We start from the raw sequence: 25,266 nt of genomic DNA on the forward strand, positions 1-25,266 counted from the left end.
TACAGGCAATAAAAGGGGAAATAAAACTCGTATTAAGCCCTCAGAAACACCAAAAGTAAATAAATAGATTGATTTTTCATTTTTTTATTTTTAGTTCAAGTCCTTGTAAATATGTTGTATATTTAGAAAGCATCAAAGGTATTTTAAACATTACTTATAGTTTTCTCTGCACATTATAGTGGAGGCATCCAATCACGCCTGAAATAAAGAGCTACCTTCAGAAAAAATTGTTATGCTTCCCACTTCCACTTAACAATTTCTAAAGGAAAACACTGATTTCAAACTTTTCTCACTCCTTTATTTATTTTAATTTTTACAGAACTTATAATGTACTGCAATAATACATTGTTACACCTCACTGATTTGTCTATATGAAAAAGTATGAGTGTATTTTGAGTAAAGATGTGGCCTGAGACATGTTATGTTACTCTGTCGGTCCATCACCTTCCCTTGTAATATCCATCGCTAATTAATCCAAACATCTATTCTTGCTTTGATGAAGACAAGAACATTTTATCCTCAAGAACCCTCAACAAATGTATTTCCAAATGTTATCCGAAGCAGGACAGGTATTTAAAGCTGTTTTATGGATTTCTCGGTCACTTCGGGCAACACAGTAAGCTGTAAATGCTGACACATTATCATGTTATTAAAATGATATTGCAAACTGGTTAGCAAAGAGGATCTTATTCACACATTCAGATGTGGAATATTAACAGAGGTGTGTTTCTGTCCACCTGATTAGTGCGAGTCAAGTAGTCACTCTCTTATTAGCTCTGTTTTGGTCTCCACCAACTTCTGAGGGAAATATATGGCTCTTTTGCTGCTAAGTGCTCCACTGTGCTCACCTGCTAGTCACTAACATTGTCTGCATACCATTTGGTGCTTTGCACGTTGTGTACTGCAGGTTTCTCGGGACATTTTCGCTAACAGCTACTCTCTGTGTCTGAGAACAATGCTGATGAGAGCAGTGAGAGTGAACCAAAACAGTAAAGTTGTGGGTTGTAAAACCAAAACAATTAGCTGAAAATTGCTCAATGATTTGTCACTAAGAGCAACCCATTTCACATTGCACTGACCTGTTTTGATTAAACTGTATTGAAAATCTATTCTGGCTTTTGTAGGCACTTAAACAGTTAGTTTTACATACATTTTGCAATTTTGGGCCGTCTCAGATAAATTGTGGTGAAATCTTTGGTAAACGCAGCAACTCACAGCTAATTTAGAGCCTTAGCGACCGAAGAAAGAGGACCAAATTTCTCACATTGTGACTGCACCACAATATTTGGTGGTGGCACACAGTTTTGTTAGATTAGACACTTGGTTAGGTTTAGAAAAAGATTGTGATCTCGGTCAAAATGAGTACGTTTATTACATACATAAGTTTGTTGTAATGCCATGTAAACTCATGAATGTAAATACATAAAGGTACAATAAGTCAGTGTTGACTTTTGGTGCCAAACAAGACACAAATCTACCCAATCGTAAGAATACATGTTGGAATTGTGCATTTATACAAACCAATTACAATTACGTTTTTACGTTATTATGAAGCGGATACGTTGAAACTTTGAATGTCTGTACATTTAAACACCGCATCTGTGATTAGGTCTGTACACAAAAAACACTTGGTTATGGTTAGGAAAGATCATGTTTTGGCTTAAAATATGCAGTTTTCGTGGCACGATCCCATCAGAAAATGCAGCAATGTCTCAGTGAAAAGAAAGTGTTGCTTTTCTTGGCACTTTTCCCAGTGAAAACCGTGATCAGTTGTTAACAAACACTGATGTTTGTTGGCTAAAAATCTGTTAGAAATACAGGGAATACTCACACCCGCACAAAAAACAGCCTGTTTTGCTGTTTGTTGGTCTGCAGCTTAGCAGTTTTGCCTAGGTGCCATGCCACCCAACATCCCCTTCACCAACAAAGTTGGCTCATATGTGACGTCACTTTAGAAAAGTTGATACGAAATGTGTGAAATGGACAAGTGTGATGTGTCCGTGGTTTGCAGAAACGTTCAGTGGCGTCTGGGCTGCACAATCAGCAATATCTTGGGTGAAAGTCCTGTGTTTGTTTGACTTAACGTTCTCCAGAGGCAGACTTTCTTGCTCTTTATACTATTTTTGGCGTCATAACATTAACCCCTGCCTATTGCGTTACGTTGTTGGACCAGGGGGAATATGTGTGTGCACCACGATGGTGATGAAGAGCTGAGGTTGTGATCATTTCACGTATAAACCAAATCCTCAATTTTCAGTACGCACATTTTTTGAGGCACAAAAAGCTTGTTGTGGTACATAATCAAGAGTAGTCACCAGAACAATGGAATATTAGCCGAGGTGTGAGGTATTAACACCTGTCACAAAGAGAACGACAAGTACCCACTTGTCAACCACCATCATTAGGAACAAACAGTGCAACAATATCACAATGGTGTCTGTGTCTCTATAGTACACTGTAAAATTGTGAAAAGGAGTAAGTTCTGACTGATGTGGAAAAAAAGCTCCAATGATCTCTGTCATCTGTTACATTCAGCCCTGAGGACAAACACGCTGAGTCCCACAAAGCTCCTTTAACTGTGCTTTCAACAACAACAACAACAACACTCACATCAGCTTGTACAACCTCACCTACTTTCAAATAAAGTGTGTTCTCCTTACACAGGATACGACCACATACTATTGTGTGTAACCATGAACGCCTTTTTACTTCTTGTGTTGTTCAGCAAATTGTTACATCGCAAGCGTTTCTGTTAACACGTGAATTTAATGTAATTTAATCTGTTTCGGGAAACATCCTAAAGCTGTCATCAAAACTCTACAACCAAAGCATCATTTTGAGATGTGTTAAATGATGTTTACATCTGTTTATATGATCACAGATTACATTCATCCTGTTTCATGTGATGTTTTATTCCCCATCCTTGAAACAAGTTCATATTAGGCTTGCATCATTATTTCTCTGCACTATAGTCCTACTCTGGGAAATTTTATTTTTAACCGCTTGTCAATCACGCAACTGGAAACTTCCATTTTTTATTTATTTTTTTTAGACATCCTGTGAATAAGTAATATCTCTTTGTTTTTAGCTTTGGTAAGTTTTCACAAGATGAATTACATCTTAAAATCAAGCAGCTGCTTTTGACTGTATGCATATGCTGTTGTTCCGCTTTGAAAATTATGAAACCAGACTTCAATCACAGGCTGTCTGTTGTACATGAAATTTTATCTTTGGATTAAAGACAGGTTTGGATTTCATAGACCATCCTCCTTTTATCACGAGCATTATAATTAGACTCCCTATTGTGGAAAAACTGTGTAACTAAATAGTTCGACCGCATAATATGAATAAGGCGAGTGTTATGATATTGGATACAGTCTCAAGTTGAGTCCAGATTTGGCTCAAATGGATATTGATCAGCGTGGATCAAAAAGCTTTTTTGTGTTTTTAAATGTTCAAGAGTCACAGAGAAAATCACATAGTGTGAGCAGCTCTGTGAACTCTTAAGTTTCTACTTATTTGTGTTCAGTTTGAACTCACTGTGATCCTACCAACCCTGTCGCCAGAAAAAATGTTGTCTTTGTGCGTTTCTGCAGACCATTGATACACTTTTACATTATTTTTGTACATTATTATGTAGGTGATACTTCGACACGTTTTAATAACACAGTGGCTGACAAATGGTTATGTTTAGGCACAAAAACCACTTGGTTATGGTTACAAAAAGATTGTTTTTGCCTAAATTGCCCACTTTCAGTGGCACAGTCCCCGCTGGAAAAGCAGCCCTGAAATGAAAAAAAACCAACCTTTTAATGGCTCTTTCCCCGGTGGAAAAACAGCCACAGATCGCTAAATGACATCCACATTTGGGAGATAAAAAGCCTCTGGAAAAACAGCCAAGTGTCACTAAAAACACCCACATTTCGGAGCTAAAAGAACACTGAAAATACAGCCATGGGATGCCAAAAAACACCCACATTTAGGAGCAAAAAAGCTGCTTTGCAAAACAGTCATGAGAAACAATCAATTTTAGAGGCTAAAACAACTGGTTTTGTTTGTATATTTCTGGAATTTCATACATGTGAAACTGTGACATATTTTAAAACAAAAGTAACTGAAGAGAAAGAATTTAAATGAGTATTTTTTGCTTATTGTCATAATTCTGAGCAGCAAATCTCCACAGTTAATGTGCCTGGTAGTTACACACCTGATTGGAGCAGCTCTCAAATTCCAGCTGCTGCAGAAGACAGACACAGCACACTAAGATAGTCAGAGGATTAAAACATTCAATTAAATTATTATTAGTCCCATTTTATTTTATATTTATATATTTATCATCCAACACCTTCTATCCAACTCACACGTTTCTTTTTCGTCCCAGTACCAAACCCGAAAAATAAAATCAAGACAAAGTACCACCCTGAAATCGTCTTTTTAGTGGGTCGCCCGCTAGTTAATGACCCACTGCAGCACTCTGGTCTGCAGTGGTCTGCAGCTTAGCAGGTGTCTCGCCATTCATCATGCCCTTCTCCTCACTATGATAAAATCACATTATATACTATATCACTTTAGAAATGTTGATGTGATACATATGAAACGTACAAATTCAATGTTGTGGTTTGCAGAAACGTACATTGCCAACATTTTCTTCTGTTGACTGGGCTGCTCCTGCACATCACTGTTTGTCAGATATTTGTTGAAGCTGCCTTGTCAGACACAAATGCATAATTGTGAATGCATTTGAAAGATTAACGTTTTCCACTGGATAATGTTTGTGTGGCAAAGCTTCATATATTGAGAAATCATTTGGACATTTTTTTTCTAGAATTACAGTTCTGACCAGAGAAAAAGAGTCCAATAAATCTTTTTTGAGAGTTAATATTTACCTAACTATGCAGCCATTTCAAAATTTCAGAATTCATGCAAAGATAGGCTGAATAAAAAGACGTTTCACTTGGATTTTCTAGAATACAGTTTTAAATACTTAAACTGTGCGAGCTCAGATCCAACCAATTAGATGCTTTTGAAATGTTAGAGAGCAAGAAGACTGACACAAATGTCAGAGATGTAAAAAAAGGAATAAAACAGTTTAATTGCAGTATTGTCCTTCATCTCATTGCACCGCTGAAACCAGAGTCCAAGTTCATTTTGTCTCAAGGCCATCAGTTTCATAAGGAAATAAATCTGGAATGTAGAAATCTGAAGGAACTCAATCTGTTTTCCTCTGTTTCTGAGTGCACATTTTATGATGGAGAAATATGATCAAAAAGAAGAAAAATAATATTTTGGTTAGACTCACATAAGTCCAATACCCACTCTCCTTTTAGCTTTGTTTTGTTCTTCACCATCTCCAGAGGGAAATATCTGGCTGTTCAACTGCTAAATGCTCCCGACGTCCACTAGCTTTCACCATTTTGTGCAGGACAGGTAGTGTACAGTTTGTTTTTAGAGCTTTTTTTGCGGAAACCAGCTGCATGCTTCAGACAAAAACAACAAACTAAGTTGTAGCTGCGGCGGTACTGGAACAATCAAGCAGTGCATTAGATCGAAGAATGCTTGTAGTGATTGGCTTTGGGGGAAAAACATACAAATAGTAATTATTTGGGTACTAAAAAGGATCGCATACAGGTATACTTTGACTGGAGAAGTGTCAATACTACTCAGGTTATTTTGGTCAATAACTTAAAAGTATTGAGTACTGATACCAACACCAGCAGGTTTAAGGGGAACCGCAGAGTCCACCGGTTATTCTCAGTGGGTTATATATGCATATAAGAAGAAGTAGGGATACAGTTTCTTATACTGATGGCGTTCTGCAGTGATTTGCCTTAAATCTTTGAAATATATTTTGAACTTAGAAGACAAAAACACAATAAATCATTCTACACATTTTAGTTTCATACACTGACATTACACAATCTGAAACTCTGTTTTGTCTGTCTTGTACTTTTATTATGTCAGGTTACTACACTAACTGTATGTGAGGCGTAACATTCAAGGTGAACCTGAATCTCTACTCCTCAGTGTTTCACCACCTCTGAACGGTCCAGAATAGACTGTGAAGATGAATCAAACTCCCTCAAAGCTAAAATGATGAGAGGTCAAAACTCTGGCTGCCATCAAAAGGCTCTTCCTGAATCTGAAGCTGCTTCGTTGACAATAAATTAAAGGCTGATTATGTCGACACTCCAGAAGTGCCATGGGTGACTTCCAAAGAATGTGGGCACATTTTCTGTTTCAGAGCTGCCTGGGACTCAAGTCTACATGGGTGTAAAAGCTCAAACAAACACTTGAAGAATGTACAAACTCTGCTTTCTGTTTTTTTGTCGGAAAAGCGGCTCCAGTTCATGATGAGATCGGAGATAAAAGAATCACTTATCTGGTTTCACGTTTTTGGAAAATATCAGCTAGTGTAACTAGGAAGATTTATTTAATCAAAATAATAATTTTTTTTCAAATATTAAATTTTAGTCCCACTTCAGGTTTATTCTTTTTTCTTTTAAAAACAGATCAAAGTTCACAGACATTAAGTTTTTGTCTACTTTCTCCGTATTTGAGCTGCATTTTTGCTTCTACACTGCAAAAAGAGCCACAGGTGTTTCCAAAAAAAGCACTAACAAGGCATATGTTTGTCACATTTTGTTACAGCCGAGGATCACACTTAAGTGAAATCTGTTGAAGTTGTATCCCGGAAAATCCTCAAGCAGCCAGGTATGAGAACTGCAACCATGTGAGGGAGAAAAAAGCTCATCAAGACTTAAAGGATGAAAAATTCCACCATCTGCACGTGAATCCGCCGCTGACACTGATGCACGAATGGTGAGTAGGAAAAAAAAGTTTGAAATACAAGTGCGGACCGTAAAGTTTTATAAAAATAAAAGTGTGGGCCAGTTGATGCAGAGATGACGTAGGGATGCAGTGAGCGGCGGCAGAGCGAGGCCATTCTGGGAGAGATAAGGCGAGGTGGTGGTGGGCGCTGCCGGTTTAACGCCTGTCACCGCACACGCATGCTTTGTGTACACACGGGGTGTTAAGAGCTGTCAGACAGGTATGGCTCAAGCTTGATCTGCGTTGTGATTGATCGCCCAGGTTCAGGTGGAGTTCACGGGAGGTCTCTGGTATCATTGGCGAAATGAGTGACAGACACAAAATAGGGTGATGGAATATTATCAGGAAGCCATTTGTAATGCGGGGCGAGCCTGGATCTCTAAGGGGTGTTGTCTCTCTGAAATGAAGTCATCCATCACCTCAACTTCATATTTGATTAGGTCATGAGTAGCTTTTAAAGAGGAAGAGAGGCTTTAGTGTTGAGCTGGAGCAGGATGATAACCAAAATTAGAGTAGCGTAAAAATTACTCTCAGTATTATAAAAAAATATTAATTTAAAATTACTAATCCTGACGTAAACGTTTAAATTCAGGATCAAAGCAAAACGTTTTTAAAATTTCAATCACATAGAAGAATTTGGCTACACTAATTCCACCTCTATCAGTGTCTGTTACTTGCAAATCTCATTCTGTACACATAACTTAAAAGTTAAACGTATTTCTCACTGACAAATGGAAATACTGCAGTACCTGCCAGTAAAATACTTGATTTACTCTGTTAATTTTAGGGAATAACATTAAATTAGACCTGCTGTAATTAGTCAGTCAAAATCATTTAATTACATAATTACTTTTTATAAATATTCCAATGTTTCAGCATTTTTTGTTTTGATCAGTTAAAAAAAAAATGTATTTAGATTTTCCCATTCATCGCCAAAAGGTGAAGAGTTACAGGTGACATCTCCCAATTTGAACCCTCTCACCAATCCCACCTCCAGTCTCTTCCATGATCAACATACATACATGCATTCCTCTACAAAAATGAGCAAATAGCGGATATAATTACATCTAAATTGATTGTAATTGCTAAAATTAAAAACGAAACAACACAAAACAAACAACAAAACTACGTATGTGCAAGATGCTAGTTTATAGACTGAGTCAAACTATGAATGTTTTTTAATGTCTTAGCGCTACACTCATGTAAGATAAAGGCTATGCAGTAATTATAGTATATTTCATATAAATATAACATATAATACTCGAAAATGCTGAAAGTGCTCCCCACCCGCAATATATTATTAAACATATAAAGAAAAAAAATCTGCTATGCAAAGTAAGGTAACACAAAAAGGTAATGCAACTAATAGTTATTGTCAAATTGCCATTTGTTGTTATCATTACTAGTTGTAGTTTTACGATGAACTGCAGTTCGGTTTGGTTTGTGCACCCCAGCAGAAGTTGTTGCTTGGCTTCCTAAAATGGCACGCTGTCATCAAACCTTTGAGAACCCCGGTCTAAGATTTTTATTTGAAAATGCGCCAAAATGGTCAGTTTAGCTGTTCAGTTTCATAAAATGTCTTTTAGGGGTAATTCCCCCAGACTTTCAGGAGCATGGGTCATAGAACATGTCATGAAAGTGAAATTGGTACCCCCATATTAAAAAAAGTATTTACGGCCCTGGATAAAGGTCTTTTTTGTTATTACACGAAAAGGCGTTAGGCTGAAGTTTCTATGTATCCTATAAATAGGGATCTGGTTGTATAAAACTTTTTGCAAGACCCCTGACCTTTTCTAACCTTTTCACATTTCAGAGGTCTTTATCTCTCTGACTTACTGCATAAATAAAAGAGGCTGTTTTGATTTCCAGTTGAATAGAATGAGATGGAAATGTAGCTTTTTTTTTGCCTTTCTGATAAACAGATTTATTCAATTCTCCTCCAAACTGAAAAATGCAGTGATATTTGGGGTCAAGTGTTTCACAATAATGGGGTTCGAGGAATTATCAGCGCTTGACATGCCCAAAAAGCAGAAGTCTAGAGTTTGGAGGGGACAAAGGGACACATCCCCCCTTAATACTTAAAACATGGGCATTTGTCTCCCTTAATAAAAATATGCAAGTAGCAAAGGACATTTATTCTGATAAAAATTAAAGGTATTTATACCAGCAACTGGTTTAGAAAAGGCAGAAATTGATGCATAAAAATTTCCCAGAATGTGGGAAACTAAGTGATTCCTGCTCAGAATTTTCTGACAGAAGTCTCTGTTTCATAAATGTCCTGAAACAAAACCTGCTTTCTTCCCAAAACACGTAGCCCAAAGTAGCGTGGCTTATTTGGGAATATTTTGTTTAATAGTAAAGTGAGTATTTTTTCGAGTGTTGGTCAGGGAAAATAAGCAATCTAATGATGTGATGTTAGGCTTAAGTGAATTTTGGTAGACATTTTTTGACTATATTCTAATATTTTATCGATTTAATTAATCAATAATGACACTAAACTTTAGTTGCACCCCAAAATTAAGTAGTTACACATGATTTTAGTTTGACTGATGCCTTAAATCAGTAATCAGATCAGAAATAGATATGAAACTGACAAAGGAGAAATTAAGGCAATATAGACAGAATAATATAAATATAAATAGAAGTTTATGTAAAGACAAAATACGTTAGTGTTAGGTGAGATAATCATACATTTAAATCTCAATGTTTAATTTGCAGTAGCCTATTTTGAATAAAGGATCGTTGAAAAGTGACACAAATACAACCAGATTACACCACTGATATTATATTTCGGGTCAGTGTGAAGTCACATGTGACAAATAGCATTTTAAAAGTAACTTTATCAAATATGATGTTTTTTTTATCAGAACTCCCAAGTCGCATTCAGCGTGTTTTGTGAATCTTGTAACGAGACACCGCTGGAAACAGCAGATTAATGAACACATGTAATCTGGTTTTAAACGCAACACGTTCAGATAAGCAGGTTTTTCCTTCCCATAAAGCATGTTTACTGTGTTATACCGACGCAGTCACTGATGTTCGTGACTGCAGCGGTTCTTTGTGCTGAAAATCTTACAAACTTTTATGCCTTTTATTTAGCGAGCAAAGCGGAAGCTGCAGAAAAGGGATCTAAAAACACACACACACACGTTTAAAAAAAGAGCTGCATGAAAAAGGCAGCGAGCAGAGAGTGATAGAGAGCAGCAGCCCAGCAGCACACAGCCTGAGCTCCTGCCTCTTTTCCCTGGCCTCTGTTCCTTTAATAAACTCATGGTTATCTAGTGTAACAAATGTCTCGCTGCCATCATCAAGTCCAGGCGAGGAGGGAGGAGTTTTTAATGTTCAGTTTGTTCTATGGATCGATGTCTGCTGGCATCGCCTCTCCCCTCGCCTGCACCGTGCGTAATATACTGTACCATTACCAAACGCTTTTTACGCGCATTCCCTCCACATATTATCCGCCGAAAAACTGCCCGCGGGACTGACTGACACACGTCGATCAACATATGTGGCACTGATGGACAAAAACGGATGGTGAAAGGAGACGATTCGCCCCCCGTAGGAGGAGGAAGAAGAAGGTGAAAGAAGCCCGACTGAACATCTGTTTCCCCCCTCCTGAACACGATTTCTAACTGGATTTTTGTTCATAGTGAGAGAGACTGAACTACTCCGAGAGCCAAAATAAAGACTCGCACACACTCTCTCTCTCTATGCATGGACTATCGTAGACCGCATTCAGATTTCACCTGGGCACAGTAGTGAACTGCGACTCCAAAAAATGCCACGGAGGAAACAGCAGGCGCCCAAACGGGCTGCGGGTAAGCGATTTTTATTACATTTTCCCAAATCAAATATGAGTGTAATGTTTATGTATTATCTTTGTTGTGCTTCTGTGGATAGCTCGCGTTTAGCACAGGGTTCCCCCCTCAAACTTTTATCATGTGGGACCCCCGATTAGATCAGACCCCTGTATTTAGAGAGATATTGTCCCGAGGAGCCCCTCATGAGCAGGTTTTTATAGTTGATTAGGATTTAGTGGGCTACTGTTATATAACTAAATGTGTGCTGTGGTGAGAATATGGAGTATCTTTTGTGTTTATAGTGGATTTATTAATTCTAAAATTCAGCTGTCTTCAATGTCATCCTCTCAAGTGCTCCCACAGGGGCCCGGACCCCAGTTTGGGCACCATACTGCTGTAAGAAAGTCAAATGTTTAAACAATAGGGGGTGAAGTTGCAGCATCACCAGCTGCATCTGCAGTTAAATTAATAAGACCAATAATAACACTAAATAAAATGGAGCTTTACCATTTTAAAAAGACACAAAAACAGTGTAGTAATTCTTCGGTAATCGTGTCAGGAGTCGTTTTTTCATTCATTGATCAGAAAGTTTAGCTTCTCACTCACAGTTTCCCAAAAAAAAAGACCTTGCTCAGTGTGTTTGATTTGACCCTCTTGAAGTGTACAGAGGGGCTGAAAGATGTGGAGCTGCTGTATCCGTAGCAGATGAACTCTGTATGAACTCTTCATAATCTTATGGACAAATGGAGAATGGGTTACACTCTCTCACACACACACACACACACACACACACACACACACACACACATAGACACACAAATGTACACCATCCATGCTGCTGGCAGGGAGAGGACGCTCACACACACCTACACAACATGCAGGTTTCACTTTTTGGTCAGCGGGGTAATATAGAAAATTCAACCATATGCTCAGTTTGTTTGTTGAATTAATAATCTCATCTTCAAGGAGGCCCTCAGACAGTTTAGGCCAGTGTGTCAACTGTAAACTGGTTTTGTATGTGCGTGTGAACGCTGGTGTTTTCATAATGTAATCCTGTAAGAGTTGTCTCTGTTGGGACATTAAATCTCAGCATGTAGACACCAAAATGTCTCACAGAACACATCTTTTTTTCATATTATTTCCCTCAAAATGCTGAACTTCCCCTCGAGAAATTTTCACATTCACAAGGTCACAAAAATCCCCGTCAAACTTGACCTTATTTCTTGCAGTCTTACGCTTCATGTGAATTATGTTTCCCCAAAAAACTGCCTCGTTATGATGGAGGCTTCTGGATTAAAACTAGATTGATCAATGGTATTTCAGCGTTATGAGGATGCAATTACTTGGTTGTGGTGTGTTGAGAAGTTATCAGTCTTTATTATGGTTGCGGATGTAGCAACCAGATGGCGATTGTTCTCTGCCAATAATAGCGTCTCTTTATACCCGCTTAAGATACTGAGACCCTTATCTGCCCAGCACACTCTCAGTTTACACATACACATGTACACACACTCACACACACACAAAGGCACTCGCTGCCATACACTAAATATTTTTCCCACATTTCAGCCTTCCAAAAAGCCCCCTTTTCTTAAAAACAATGCCCCCAGTTTTTATTCAGAGAACTTTTGAGAAGATGCCTAAGTGATCCCTTTACACGCTCTCAGCTGCCTCGCCTGTACTCTGGTAAATGTGTCAGCCCTATAGAGAAATAAGCCTTCCAGAAGAGTTTCTTCATTGTTGAGGTAATTGTCTCCTCTTTGACAGGCACATTCATCAGTGGCTTAATGGTCAATCAAAAGTTGGCAGGCAGAGTGTTTTCATTCTTTCCTATCCACTACATTAGGAATACTTAATCAAAATGTCTCCCGGTAATGGCTGTGAAGAGTTCATGACTGACTGATCCGTTGTCTGTGCCGATAGAAAATTAACAGCTCGGCACTGGAGAGATGTGGGCCTGCAGATAAACAAATTGTGCATTAATATTTCATCTTCAAGACCTGGGATGTGCTATCAAGCGGTGGAATATTCCTGGGCTGTGTTGTCATTTTTCTCGCGTTCATTTTTTTTTTCCCCCTCCTCCTGTATTCTTGAAGGCTCTTTGCAGCTGTAACTCATTTCACTTGATGACTTTACTGGGGTTACAGAGAGTGACGACAAATTGATTACCTGGCAGAGCAAGAATGGAGCGAAGAGAGACGCAGGCTGACAGTCATGTTATAATAATATGTTTAATGATGTGTGGAGGGGGAACAAGGAGAGAGGAGTATTGAAATAAGAGCATGGAAGATGCAAAGGAATAGGTTTCTCCTTTTTTTGTACGGCTCTTAAAGATGCAGTATCCTTCTTGGGGGAAATAGCATTTTGCAAGATGTAAAAAAAAAACGACAAAAACACCATTCCCAGCTCAAGCATTAATTCAGAGGACATTCGGCATCCAGGGTGCTTGTAATCTCCTCTGGGAATTGTATTATTAATAGACATATTTGTAAACGTGAGACCACAGACGTACTAGTAAAGGCCAGTTGTATCTGATTTAGTGTCTTTGCAAACATGGTTTGTATGGTAATTTAAAATGCCAATTACTCACCGGTGCAGGATAGGATGCACTAAACCTTTGCTTTATCACTGAGAAAGCACCACTAAGACAGAGGCCCATCAGGCTGCAGATTCCAGGTTGAAATTTGTGTATCAGGTTTATATATGGTGTAAACCTAAAGCCCTATAAGTGCATTGGATGCATTTTTGAGTGAAGGGGGCCATATGTTATTTCGCGGCCGTGGGAGTATTCCTCTTACTGTTTTTTTTTTTTTTTACAATAGCTCTGTGCCTCAAACCGTTAGCCCAATTTGCTGTTAACAAGATAAATTGGAGAACAGACAAAGGCATTAAGTGTTGCAGTGCCAGCTAGTGACTGACAGCAGCTTGTGGGAATTGGCTAGCAGAAATTCCTCCTAAGTGGTTTGTTCAGAAAACATCCTACGATCAAGGCAGATGTTGTTTATCCAGTTTAGGTGGAAAAAGGAAGTCCATTTTGAATGACAAAAGCTGAGAGGAAAATGGCAGTAAAGACAAGGGTGTCTTATTTTATTTTTTTAATACCAGATTACCACCCTCTTGGATTTTTTTTTGCTTGTATCACAACACTATTCTTTTGTCCTCAGCCATTATAACAACATTTCTCTTTTTTTCTGTGATTTGCTTAAATTTATTTAACCATTGTTACAAACTGAGATCAGAAAGAGAATGATGCTCTCACAGGACTTAAATTCAAAGATTTGTATTTATTTTTTTAATTTAAGTGTTTGTCTTTCAAGGCTACATTTCATCTCTGATTATAAAGATGGTGATTATTATTGTTATCTTTTGGTCATTTTTGCAATCATGTGCATGGCAGCTCATATTTTAGTCATTCCAAGCTTCTCTGTTAGGCTTGGCATTATATCAACTTGATATGAGACTAGATACACACACACACACACACACACACACACACACACACACACATATATATATATATAGGATATCTTAATGTAAGTGTTGTCTTTTTACTGATTTTAAAGTCTGCTTTACAGTAACATAATGTAATTTTCTGAACTTAGCAGACTACTCTAGCGATACTGTTATTTGCCTTAACCCATATCCACATCAATGATGATTATTTATCAACAATTTCATGTTGTAAATTGTTTATGAAAGCAGCAATAGTCAACCCTAACCCTAATGTCGCAATATTTATATTGAAGTATTTGATCTAAAATATTGCGATACCTGATTTTCACTATATTGCCTAGCACTGGCGTACATTTCAGGGGGAGTGCAGGAGACACGTCCCTCTTAATATTTTGAGCATTTACATTTGACCCCTCTAATAAAAAACTTGGATTTTTACTTTTAAGGAATCAAGGACATTTCCACCATAAATTGATACATAAAAGGCAAAAATTGATGTGCAAAAATTCACAAAAATGCGGGAAATTTAAACATTTAAACATCTTTGCCAAAACAGGACTTTGGGACATGTTGGATTTACTCTAGGAAATATTTTCTTCAATGTTTTGATATACAGTAATTAACAATAATTGATCAGTAATGAAACTATATGTTAGTTGCAGCCCCAATTTAGCTGTTTGACTTCTAAAATGTCCCAGGGGAAGGCCCCAGATCCGAAGTTTCATGTGTCTTCCCTAATGTTGAAACAAAACCTACGTCTTTAATGCTCAGCCCTACGTCTCCGCATACTCTGCAAATTGAGAGTTCCCATTGGCTGTTGTGTTACTAGTTGAGTATCTAAGTAATCAAGTTAACATTTGGACTAGTATTGTGAACACAGATCACAGATGATTGCTTCACATTTATCCAGCATTGAAATGTACAGCTGCAAGAGAGACAAGAAGAAAATCTTACTAGAAATCACTATAAATTAAAACAATGAGGCAAAGCCCCTTGGCCTTGAAAATCCTGTGACTGTAGTTTTACTCTGCCATTTTGATCGTTTTGATACGTGAATTGTAATATTGTAGGAGCATGGGCTGCTGCTCTTCATGTACCTTTAATGGCATGGAAAGAAATGGGACTTTGTGCATATTCAACATATCAGAATCCGTACAATGAGAGGTGAAAAGCACCATTTAATACCACGCACTGTAAGTGTTCAGTCACTTTGTCAGCTTTTTTTAGTCTATACTAAGAGCAAAAATCTGCCTTAAATAAAGTGATATTATCATTAGTGGGCATTAAATCTTTGTGTTTTTCAGTTCACTGTATCTCTCTGGATTGATGTCAACAAGGCAAATGTTTAGTTTTGATCAAATCCAGCCTTGAAAAATTCTCGTCGGCTTATGAGCACACCAAACCAGATACTTGCACTTTGTTGCAATGCTTGCAATTTTCTCACTTGCAGGCGTTCCCCATAGAGATACCCTTTAATAACTTTCTCCTCATCAGCTAGTTTTCATGCTGTATATTCTTACTACAGTAAGAGAGAAAAAAGAGGCATACAAAGTCAGGTGGTTTTAGTGTGATCTCATCGCATTTTCCTCCCGCATGCCAGTTAGGTGACAGGTGTAGATAGCTAATAGTTTGCGAAGGCTTTTGTTTGCGTGAGAGGCAGACAGGGTGGTGCACTGTCTAGGTGATAAGAACCAAGACTCCTGTGCCCTCCAGCACAGTGATCTCTCTCCTCCGCTCTGCGCTCTCCTGTGTGGAAAAAACAGCCTGTTATGATTGGTCTCAAAGCAAGTGCCTGTGCAGAGTTGCACCTCTCTACAGCAACTGCTCATTCACCTTGCCTTCCCTCTGAGACCTGCACTAGTTTCCAGGCAAATGACACAATTTGATATGCCGTCGGGGTGATTCATGTGGATAATGTTTCCATGTGATCATCACTGCAGAAAAGAGACTATTTCTTGTTATGATTTCTTTTTTTTTTTTTACTCATTAAGTCTGACAATAACTAGAATATTGGGAGAGTTTATTGCGAGCAGGCTAAAACTCATTATTTCTGCTAGACATCCCAAGTACAAAAGAAATTATGTTATGGTATTTTGTCCAGGTCCCCACAGATGTAATGATTTACAGAGGAAAAACAGGGAGGAGACTTTATAGCTCGGGTTGTTCATTTATGTGGATTTAGAGGATAAGAATGCAAGGCAAGCTTACAGTTAAGACAGTAGCACTGTGGGCCTGCTATTGATTACATGGAGGAGGTTTGGTGTGTTTTATATGGTTTATGGTAAAATGCACCGCACCTCATGTGCTTTGTATTATTGTAATGATAGCCATTCCCGCCATAGTTTATGCCCCAGTAATTTATATCATCTGCACTTTTGTCAAGAGCACGTCATCTCTGTTTCTCCGTACAGTCAAGAAGATTTAAGCGAGGACATCCATCTTGTAGTTGTTGACCTACATGTACAGTCAGTCAGAGGGCATACATGTTGGCCATATGGCTGAAAAACAATCACAGCCGGATCAGGTTAAACGAACCTGAGATGCTTTTGAATGAGGTTGCCGTATCATATTTAAGTATTTTAAATCCTTAGCAGTTTTAACAACCAGTGTACTCTGATTTCTGAGGTGTATGGCTCATGTGCTGCTTTAATTCTCCTTTGAGGATCATTCAAAGCATAATTCGTGCAAACTATAAAGGTCCCGATTTAGATTTTTGTGGTAAAACTTGTAGAATATACCACACAATGATGCAAAATGCCTGGTAATGAATGACATTCCCCTTCATCATGCGGGCGCCAAAAAACAGAGAAAGCATTAATCTTAAGTTATCCACGGTGTACCTGATTTGCTTCTTATCTAATCCTTAATGAGCTTCAATTAAGATTTATTATGCAAATTAACCCTCAGCTGCTACCGACTGCAGGAGCAGGAGCTATGACAATATTGTGCTAATGGTGTGATCTGTAACAATTACAAAGGTAAACTGCCTTCACACTGCATGCTCCGCAAGTCTCTGAGAGGTCAGCCCGCTAAATATGCATTCAGGTGTTCTGGAGATTTGGAAATTTGTTTATTAAGTCTCTGTCGAGGTGTGTTTTGGACAACAGGGGATTCCATTGTGATAGTGCAGTGATATAGGATGCATTCAGAAGCACTGGTACTGTTTGTATGCAGTCTACACTAATAATTATCTTGGCTGTGTTGCATTAAGTCCTCGAGAGCTGATGAGTCAAATCAGGAGGAAAATGATTATTGGCCTGAAGAAAAAAAACTAATTTTCTGGCAAAGTGAAGAATTATTAAGCACTTTTTAATTTAAGTGACACATATTCAGAGGTGTCACTTACACTGGAGACGAAGGGGACATGTCTCAACCACTTTCTGAAATGGCCTATTTTGTCCTGGTCAAAGCGCAGTTTCTAGGAATGCACAATAATATTGGAGCGTCGGCTTAAAATGTAATGTCAACATTGGCCTAAAATTAAATTTTTTGCCGATATGACACGCCAATAACATGATGCTTGAATGACGTGACTTTAATTTGTCCCAAAAGGTCAGATTTGCAGTAGTTGTGATTATTGTCTGGATTGTCTCAGGGAGAGTGTAATCCAAACCTGCTAAAGTAGGATGATTTTTTACAGCTTCATTTAAAAATATTAAAAAAAATATATATATATTGCATGTGCTTTATACATAACCTAAGCTCGATGAGTTTTCTTATTTTGCTCAGTGTGTACATTTTAAAAAGCATCCAATTTTATAACCGTCTCTGCCAGTAAGCCATCATGATAAGAGAAGGTATAATAATGCTAACTCCACTACAGGAGAGACGAGAGATGTTCTCTGAAATTAGGTGAAAAAAATATGTACATATATCGGTATTTGTATCAGATATAGGACAAAATGATAAAATATCTGCAAAATCCAATATCATGTTTCCCTATTAATATGTTAAAAATCTCAAAGAACGGAATGAGAACGGTTTATTTGCACAATAAGAAAACAAACAATGCAATGTGAAGAAGAAACAGATGTGCACTGTCCACCCGAAAAAGTCGGCCAAAAAAATCCCACTGAGCATACTGATTCTAAAATGACTAAAAAATGTGCACCAATCAGTAACTTAAACAAATTCTTAAAACAGTTTCTTGTCCACATTCTCCATTGTCTCTCTCTGTGAACATGACTTCACATTATTTTACAAATAAATTAAAGTGAATGGTTTCATTGATAGATGGTGCAACATGCAAATTTAAGGATGTTATTTCCCTTAACAAAACAAGACTGAAGAGTAAATCATGTCAACATTATATAAAAAAATTGATCTACAGGACAATAAATACTTTAAAGTAATACAGAATGCCTAAAAGCCGTACTGTTTTACATTTTATTATATTCTTATATTTTGAACTTTCACTTGCCGCCTCAATTTTGTGTTTCCATTTACAAAAATAAAGACAATCCCATGATAAATTGGTGCATAAATGTTAGGGCTGCAAATTTAATCTAAATATTATCAAAATTGCAATATGGCCAAATTGCAGAAGCTGCAATTTTTTGATATAGTTTGTGTTGCTACTGAGATACTGCAGCCTACAAATCATACAAATAATATTCCAGACATAAAGGAACATGCTTGTTTGGTAAAGCCCGGCAAAAATCCCATTATCATCATTTTTTATTTTTTAATGAAAATTAAATGAAACTACAATTCCCATTTACATCGTGACTCATTTGCAAACAAAATATCAAAAGTATTCACATGACTTTTACTTTTTTTAATTTATTAATTGTTTTTATATCATGAAGCCTTTACAAAAAGAAGTTTAATACTCGAATTTACCCCATTCCCATTTCCCATTACATTACTTAAAAATCACATATGCGGCTCAACCTCTGAGCCCTCATGTCCTCGCCACAACACAAAGGAAGACAGAACAGAAAGAGTCATTTAATCAATGAACTGATGCAAAATCTGCCTTTATTTGATTGTAGGCAAACCTCAAAATGTAGACACACAGCATATATCAGTTTTCTGATCGCCTGGGTTACCGCACACAGTGAGGTTACGACCAGAGGAAGTGCTCCTGGACACTTAACTCTGGCACTGTATGAAGTTGTGAACCTTGCACCTTTTGTAACTTCATTTAGCACGCAGCTGATGGCTTCCTGACAGCTTTATAGCCGACATGTTTTATGAGTCGTCATGCAGCGCAATTACATCGGACCTAATTTGATGAATCAAGTCAATGTTTCACCGGCTCCGTTGACCTTCCTGGCCTGTGATCTTCTGTCTCTCTGCGCGGGGTCAAACTGAGGCTTTCACACTTTGTGCAATTCAGTCACACTCTGGCAGAAAATCTTGAACATGCGCCTGTTATTACAGCCAATCAAGAATGTACTGAGCTATTGTCGGTTTGTTTTTAAATGGCTTTGGCAAACCATCAGTCCAAATGAATCAGCTAATCAGCCAGTCAAAGCAAACTAATGTATTTCTAAATTTCACCATATTGCAGTGCAGAATGATTCCTCTGTTTCTGATCTTTGTTTATGTGTATAATGCATGTTATATAGTCACGGTGCCTGAAAATAAACAAGCAGGAATAATCACAGTTGAAGGTGTTTTACAGCTGTCGCCCTGCAATTAACTCCATCTGAACACCTTTAACTCGCTGGTTTAAACTGGTTTGTTTGAGTGACAGCACACAAGAATAATAAATATTAGGTCAAATTTAACATAACATGGATGGCTGGTAATACATTTTTGATTTTAGATTTACCAAACCATCAAATATAATAACCAATTTATCATAAATTATTTTGAAAAAGCCTGAATGGTAGTTAACCTTTAGTTTGACTATGTTATGGTTTCATTACATTTAATGAAACCATTTTAATAATTAATTCATCAATTTATTTGTTTAATTGTAATCCAACACGTGGCTTGAAACAGACACAGAAAACTTAATTTACGAATAAACGACATGAAATACTTTAGTAACAATCTGAATTAGTACAACTGCATTGGAAACCAACTAGCAGCATGTTAGCTGGCTAATTGTTCCATGTGTTGATAATGCTTTCAGTGCTGTTATCTAACAAACTCTCCTCTCAATAGACACTGATTCGGGGGATAGAAACTCTAGCTTTCTAATTAGCGAAGCTTTCAAATACTGAATGGCTCATTTGATAATTTTTGTGAGCAGCAAACAAGTTTTAATGTCAAACTGAATTGTAAAGTGACAACAGTAAAGAGTTTGTTTTTTTTCCTCATGGCAGGGGGTCCAGTGGCTCACGCACCCTATTAGATGCATTAACATTCGGCCCCTGACACCTCCAGGGTGCAATTTGGATGTTTTTGCTGGAGCCAAAATATGGCCATGAATAAAGAATGACAATATGGCTCACTGTAAACCTTTTATATATTTACTGAGAATGCTTTAATTGACATGCTTTTGATTAATAGACATCTGATTGCACAATAATGTGTATCATAATGATGTGAAATTACAGTACCAACAAAAGTGGGCAAAATTTAAATAATAAAATGATTTTTAAAAATGTATTATACTTTTTCTCAGTAGTTGTAACCTTCACGCATAAACTATTTTCAAGTTTCATCAAATATGATACAGCATAAGCACATCAGCAGTATTGTTCCTAAAAAAGGTTCAAACATGCTTAAAGCAAAAAAAAAAGGGGGGGGAAAGGCATTTATAAATCCATTTTATGGCTAGTATGATATCACATTTCATCATGTGAAAAACCAAATAAATAAAAAATGCCATCAGACAAATTCATCTTTAACTTTTATCATTACCTTTATTTATGTCATGTGTTTTATTAACATGATGTTAATATTTATTTTTTAATATCACATTTATTAACAATACAGGTGCAGTCTGCCACAACATCCCTAAAGCCATTAGAGAAAAAAGTTTTTTAAAATATGTTAGAAATGTTTAAAAAGAAAACAAAGAGCAGCATAATTTGAAAGCCTAGAAAAAGACTGAAGTGTTAAAAAAGGTGAGGTGTTTATTTACGTGTTATGAACCAGAAGAAATTTGGCTTTTTTTGATTGTGTTCTGAAGAAAAACAGTCAACATTTGCTTGTTTAAACATGGTTAAAGAAAAAAAGTCTGTATAAATCCAATTTAGGCCTGACGCAATAACAGATTTTCACTTTGTGATTAGCATGGCTTAAGTGTTAACGATTATGATATTGCAATATCATTTGAAAGTAAATAAATAATGCGATCAGTCAAATCCAACTTTAACTTTATTGTATGTGCATGTTGTCCGCCTTTTTTATGGTAAATAACACACACTCAAAATACGGGTGTAGGGAGATGGAGATCTCTCTCTCTCTGTAACCATAACTGTACAAAATCATACAAGAAGAAAATTAAACTCAATATGATGTTGGGGAAAGGAGACAAAGTGAGAGTGCGAAGAAATGATTTAAGATGTAAGAGGCGCTGAATTATTATTTATTATTATTTACACAATATTACCCTATTTATATTACTTGCCTGATGTCAGTATTTTATTTTTAAATACTATGTTTATCATTGTTACTGGTACACTTTATCACAACACCACTAATGCACTCAGAGAAAAAAAATGTTTTAAAAAGTGTAATTTATTTCTCAAAAAGACAAAGAGCAGGTTATTTTACAAGCATATAAAAAGATTAAAGCGTTTAAAAGGTTTGGCGTATATTTATGTGTTATGTATAAAAATACATTTGGCTTTCTTTGGTTGTGTTCTAAAAACACGCCCAACATTTGCTCTGTTTCAGCCCTAATCCTGCACCTAAACTACCTCAGAGACTCTGCACCACATTGTGTTGAGAGGCTGCTCCTCAGGGCTGCGCCTGCCTGTTTGTGTCTACAGTATGTGCTGAGCTAGTCTGTTGAAACAGCTTAATTGATACTCATTAAACAGCAGTGACAGCTTAGGTGTCCGTGATGAATGTAGAATAATTCTGTTGTACTTACAACTTGATTAAGGAGAAGCACACAACATGTCGGTGTTGTAGCCTATGGCTCGGTCTGTGTGCACTCACACCGCTACTTAAAATGATCAGACTTATTCGTTGTGCTACCTGCGAGCTGCCCTTTAGTTTATCTGCTGCAAAATAAACAACTTTTTAAACTCTAAACTAAAAAGTATTTAAAAAAATAAGTGCTTATAGTTTGTTTGACTTTGATTTTGATAACTCTGAGACCTAAGAATAGACTTCATTGCAAAAAAATTATGTTGACTTTTCTTTGTGTTTATTCAGCCGCAGTCTGGCATTTCCATACAATAATAAAGTCAATGGATGTCAGGCAGATGAAAAATGTGCATCTTGTATTATTTCAGTTAAAAATTAGAGGCAATTGGAATTGGTTCAAAATTGACTGTCTTTGTAACGAGTGCATGACGAATGGTATAATTTAGAGGAGAAAATGAATGCTGGGAAACCAAAAATATTATTCTGCAGCGTTTTATATGCCATGATATTCCGTGAAGATGAACTAATTTCACTAAATACCCCGCAAAATCTACTCACAATGTTTTCTCTGCATTGTCATAGTAACCTAGTCCCACACATGGTGGAGATCAGGTCATCGGGGCATGTGGCACACACCCGAGTTATCATAATGATCTGATTTTGTTTTGTTTTCTGTGATGGCCTCGGAGAAAACGCTACATTAAAATCCTTATCACTTGCAGATTTCAAGGCCTGTGTAGCAGCTCGCTTTGCTGACATCTGATTAAACCGACGCTGTGTGGCGTAACAGAAAGAGCCCTTTTTCTCCATTTTAAGAATACATGAAAGAAGAAGGGGGGGGGGGGTTTCCGCAGAGGATGGATTTACAACTTTATCCTCACATGATTAATATTACACAGGGAGGTCTTTGTACAGGAAGCAGCATGTCTAATTATGGTCCAACTGTGTCTGACTGAGAGCAAACATGATGCCAAAGGCTGCCAGGAGGAGCTGCGCCGACACGTCACACACAGCGGTTCACGTGGGTGTGGGGTGATGTCATCGGCGCCCAAATTTCAGGATGCTAAGCTCACAACTGATTGAGCAACAGCACAAGTTCAGTGTAGTAAGTCCAGCTGGCAGCAAACTTCTAGATAAAAACAAAAAACCCACACAGTGAAGTACACTGTAAAATCTGACAAGTTGACCTTACTGAAAATTATCTTGGAAACTGATTACCTTTGAAAATTATAGTAAATATATTTACAAATCTTTATCTATGTTCACCTTCTATCTAAATGTTAAACTAACTTAATGTAAGTTGAGTTTGCAGCCAGCAGAATACAGATATATTGCACAATAAACTTGGTTTACTGAAGTTGCTGAAGTTTAGAAAGATTGATTTTGTTATACTTGAAATTTTCATGTTTACTTTATATCCAAGTGTTAAGTGTATTTGAGATTTAGCAGTTTTTACTTAATTTTGTGAAGTTGTTGCAACTTAAAAATGACAAGTGAAATTAACTTTCGAAGTCTTAGCAACTTCAGTAAATCAGGTTAGTCAGACTTAACTTAATCCTGACAATGATTTTGCCAATCATGAAATTAGGAGATCTGCATATTCTGTTGATGTTTACTTAATTGAGTTATATTTACCTAATTTTGTAAAGTTTCCTATGACTTAAAAATGTCATGTTTAACTAAATCAGTCTTTCCAAGTTTTAGCAACATATATATCTGTATTCTGCAAGTTGTCAAACATATTTTATATATTCTTAACAATTAGATATAAAGTAAACATAAACTGAGGTTAATAGCTATATTTACTTACATTTTTCAAGGCAGTTGATTTCCTGGATTTTTCATTTTTTTCAGTGAAATCAACTTGTCAGGTTTTACAGTGTTTATTCGCTTCTTTTTATGTTTTCAAGGTTGTCTGTGATACCCATGACCTCACTGATGATAACTACAGTATGTCCACATTTAAGAGCAGATGCAGATTCATCACCCTCCCCTCCGCTTTTACAAGAATTTCAGGGACTCCATGTCCTCCCACGTTTGCCTGTTCATCATATATCTCAGCCCAGACATTCAAGAGGTTGCTCGCCGGGCCAGCCATAAGTCATGCTGCCTATCAAGACGAGACCGGCTTGGTTTTCAGCTGTTACTTGTAAACCAGAACAGCATTCTTAAGATTAAGTGAGTGACAGGGAGGCCTCTAAAAGCAAACTATAATAGTACAATATGTTACAGTCATATTTTATTGCCTTTAGTGTGTGAGGGCCAAGTATGTGTGTGGATGGATCAGCTGGAGGATCTAATAGGCCTACATTGCACCTCAGGGAGCGGAGAAAATAATGGTGTTGTGTTACCGCTGTTTTTCATTTGGCTGATGATAATAATAATAATAATACAGGTGTGTGCGTCACCTGGTCGGACCTGGTCATCCTCAAAAGCGCGCGTCATATCTGACAAGGTTATTTTTCCCATGCTTTATTTTTTGAAGCTTGTTGTCAGTCCTTTGAAGAGTATGTTTTTGTCTTGAAGTGTGTGTGCATGTGTGCGTCTGTGTCTGCCTGCAAAAAAAAAAAAAAAAGCCATTGATATAGAACTAACTGTCAAAATAAGTCGTGTTCAATCCAAAACCGTTTAAGTTGTCAAGGACACATTTTCCTCCTTCCCATATCCTGACAAACATTGAGTCAGCAATTGTCTGTTGTATTTTCAGTACTGGTATCTCGTGCTCCCCCCCAGGCCATTTTAAAGTTGTAGAAAGTGGTCATTTTCTCTGTGTCAGTAGGAGGTCAGTGTTGTGGCAGTCAGCAAAGCTATTCAGTCTGGTGAAACAGAGTCTATTGGGAACCCTAAAGACATTTTGTCCGGCGCAGTCGCCTCTCGCTGTCTGTCTTCATGCCTGTCTCATTGTACTCACGGCGCTCGTAGAAAGTCCAAAAAAGCTTGAAACATTTGTCAAATTATTTCCAGATCTCTAAACTTTTATTCAGACCTGACTCACCTACTCAGCTGTCACCTAACTAAAACTTTAAACTCACCCATGAAATTGACATAAAATACTGAATATTTGCATTCTGTCTGTGTGGCCATTTGTCCTTCTGTCAACACGAGTTCTCGTTATATTCAGCTCTTATTCTGTCTGAGTATCTACCTGTCCATCTGGCTGTCCGTCTCACTCACTCTGTTAGTGACT

General features: G+C 37.4%; 1 protein-coding gene across 8 annotated transcripts in view; it reads left to right on the forward strand.

Annotated features, from left to right (window-relative positions):
- tshz2 (teashirt zinc finger homeobox 2) overlaps positions 1-25,266 on the forward strand; it is a 161,916-nt gene that overhangs the window by 74,084 nt on the left and 62,566 nt on the right. For 7 of the 8 annotated variants that reach the window (XR_015777391.1, XM_088081772.1, XM_088081774.1 and 4 more), the window contains one exon: positions 6,649-6,819. Coding sequence is in view for 1 of the 8 variants with exons in the window: in XM_042492271.2 (XP_042348205.2) it covers positions 10,607-10,646 (40 nt within the window). In the remaining 7 variants the exon portion in view is untranslated. Of the gene's footprint in view, positions 1-6,648; positions 6,820-10,057; positions 10,647-25,266 lie in introns of those variants that run through there. The other variant, XM_042492271.2, reaches the window with a different exon arrangement.

This window comes from Plectropomus leopardus, chromosome 9 (assembly GCF_026936395.1).
Source record: "Plectropomus leopardus strain MGB_pleo_1.0 chromosome 9, ASM2693639v1, whole genome shotgun sequence".
NCBI classification, from domain to species: domain Eukaryota; kingdom Metazoa; phylum Chordata; class Actinopteri; order Perciformes; family Serranidae; genus Plectropomus; species Plectropomus leopardus.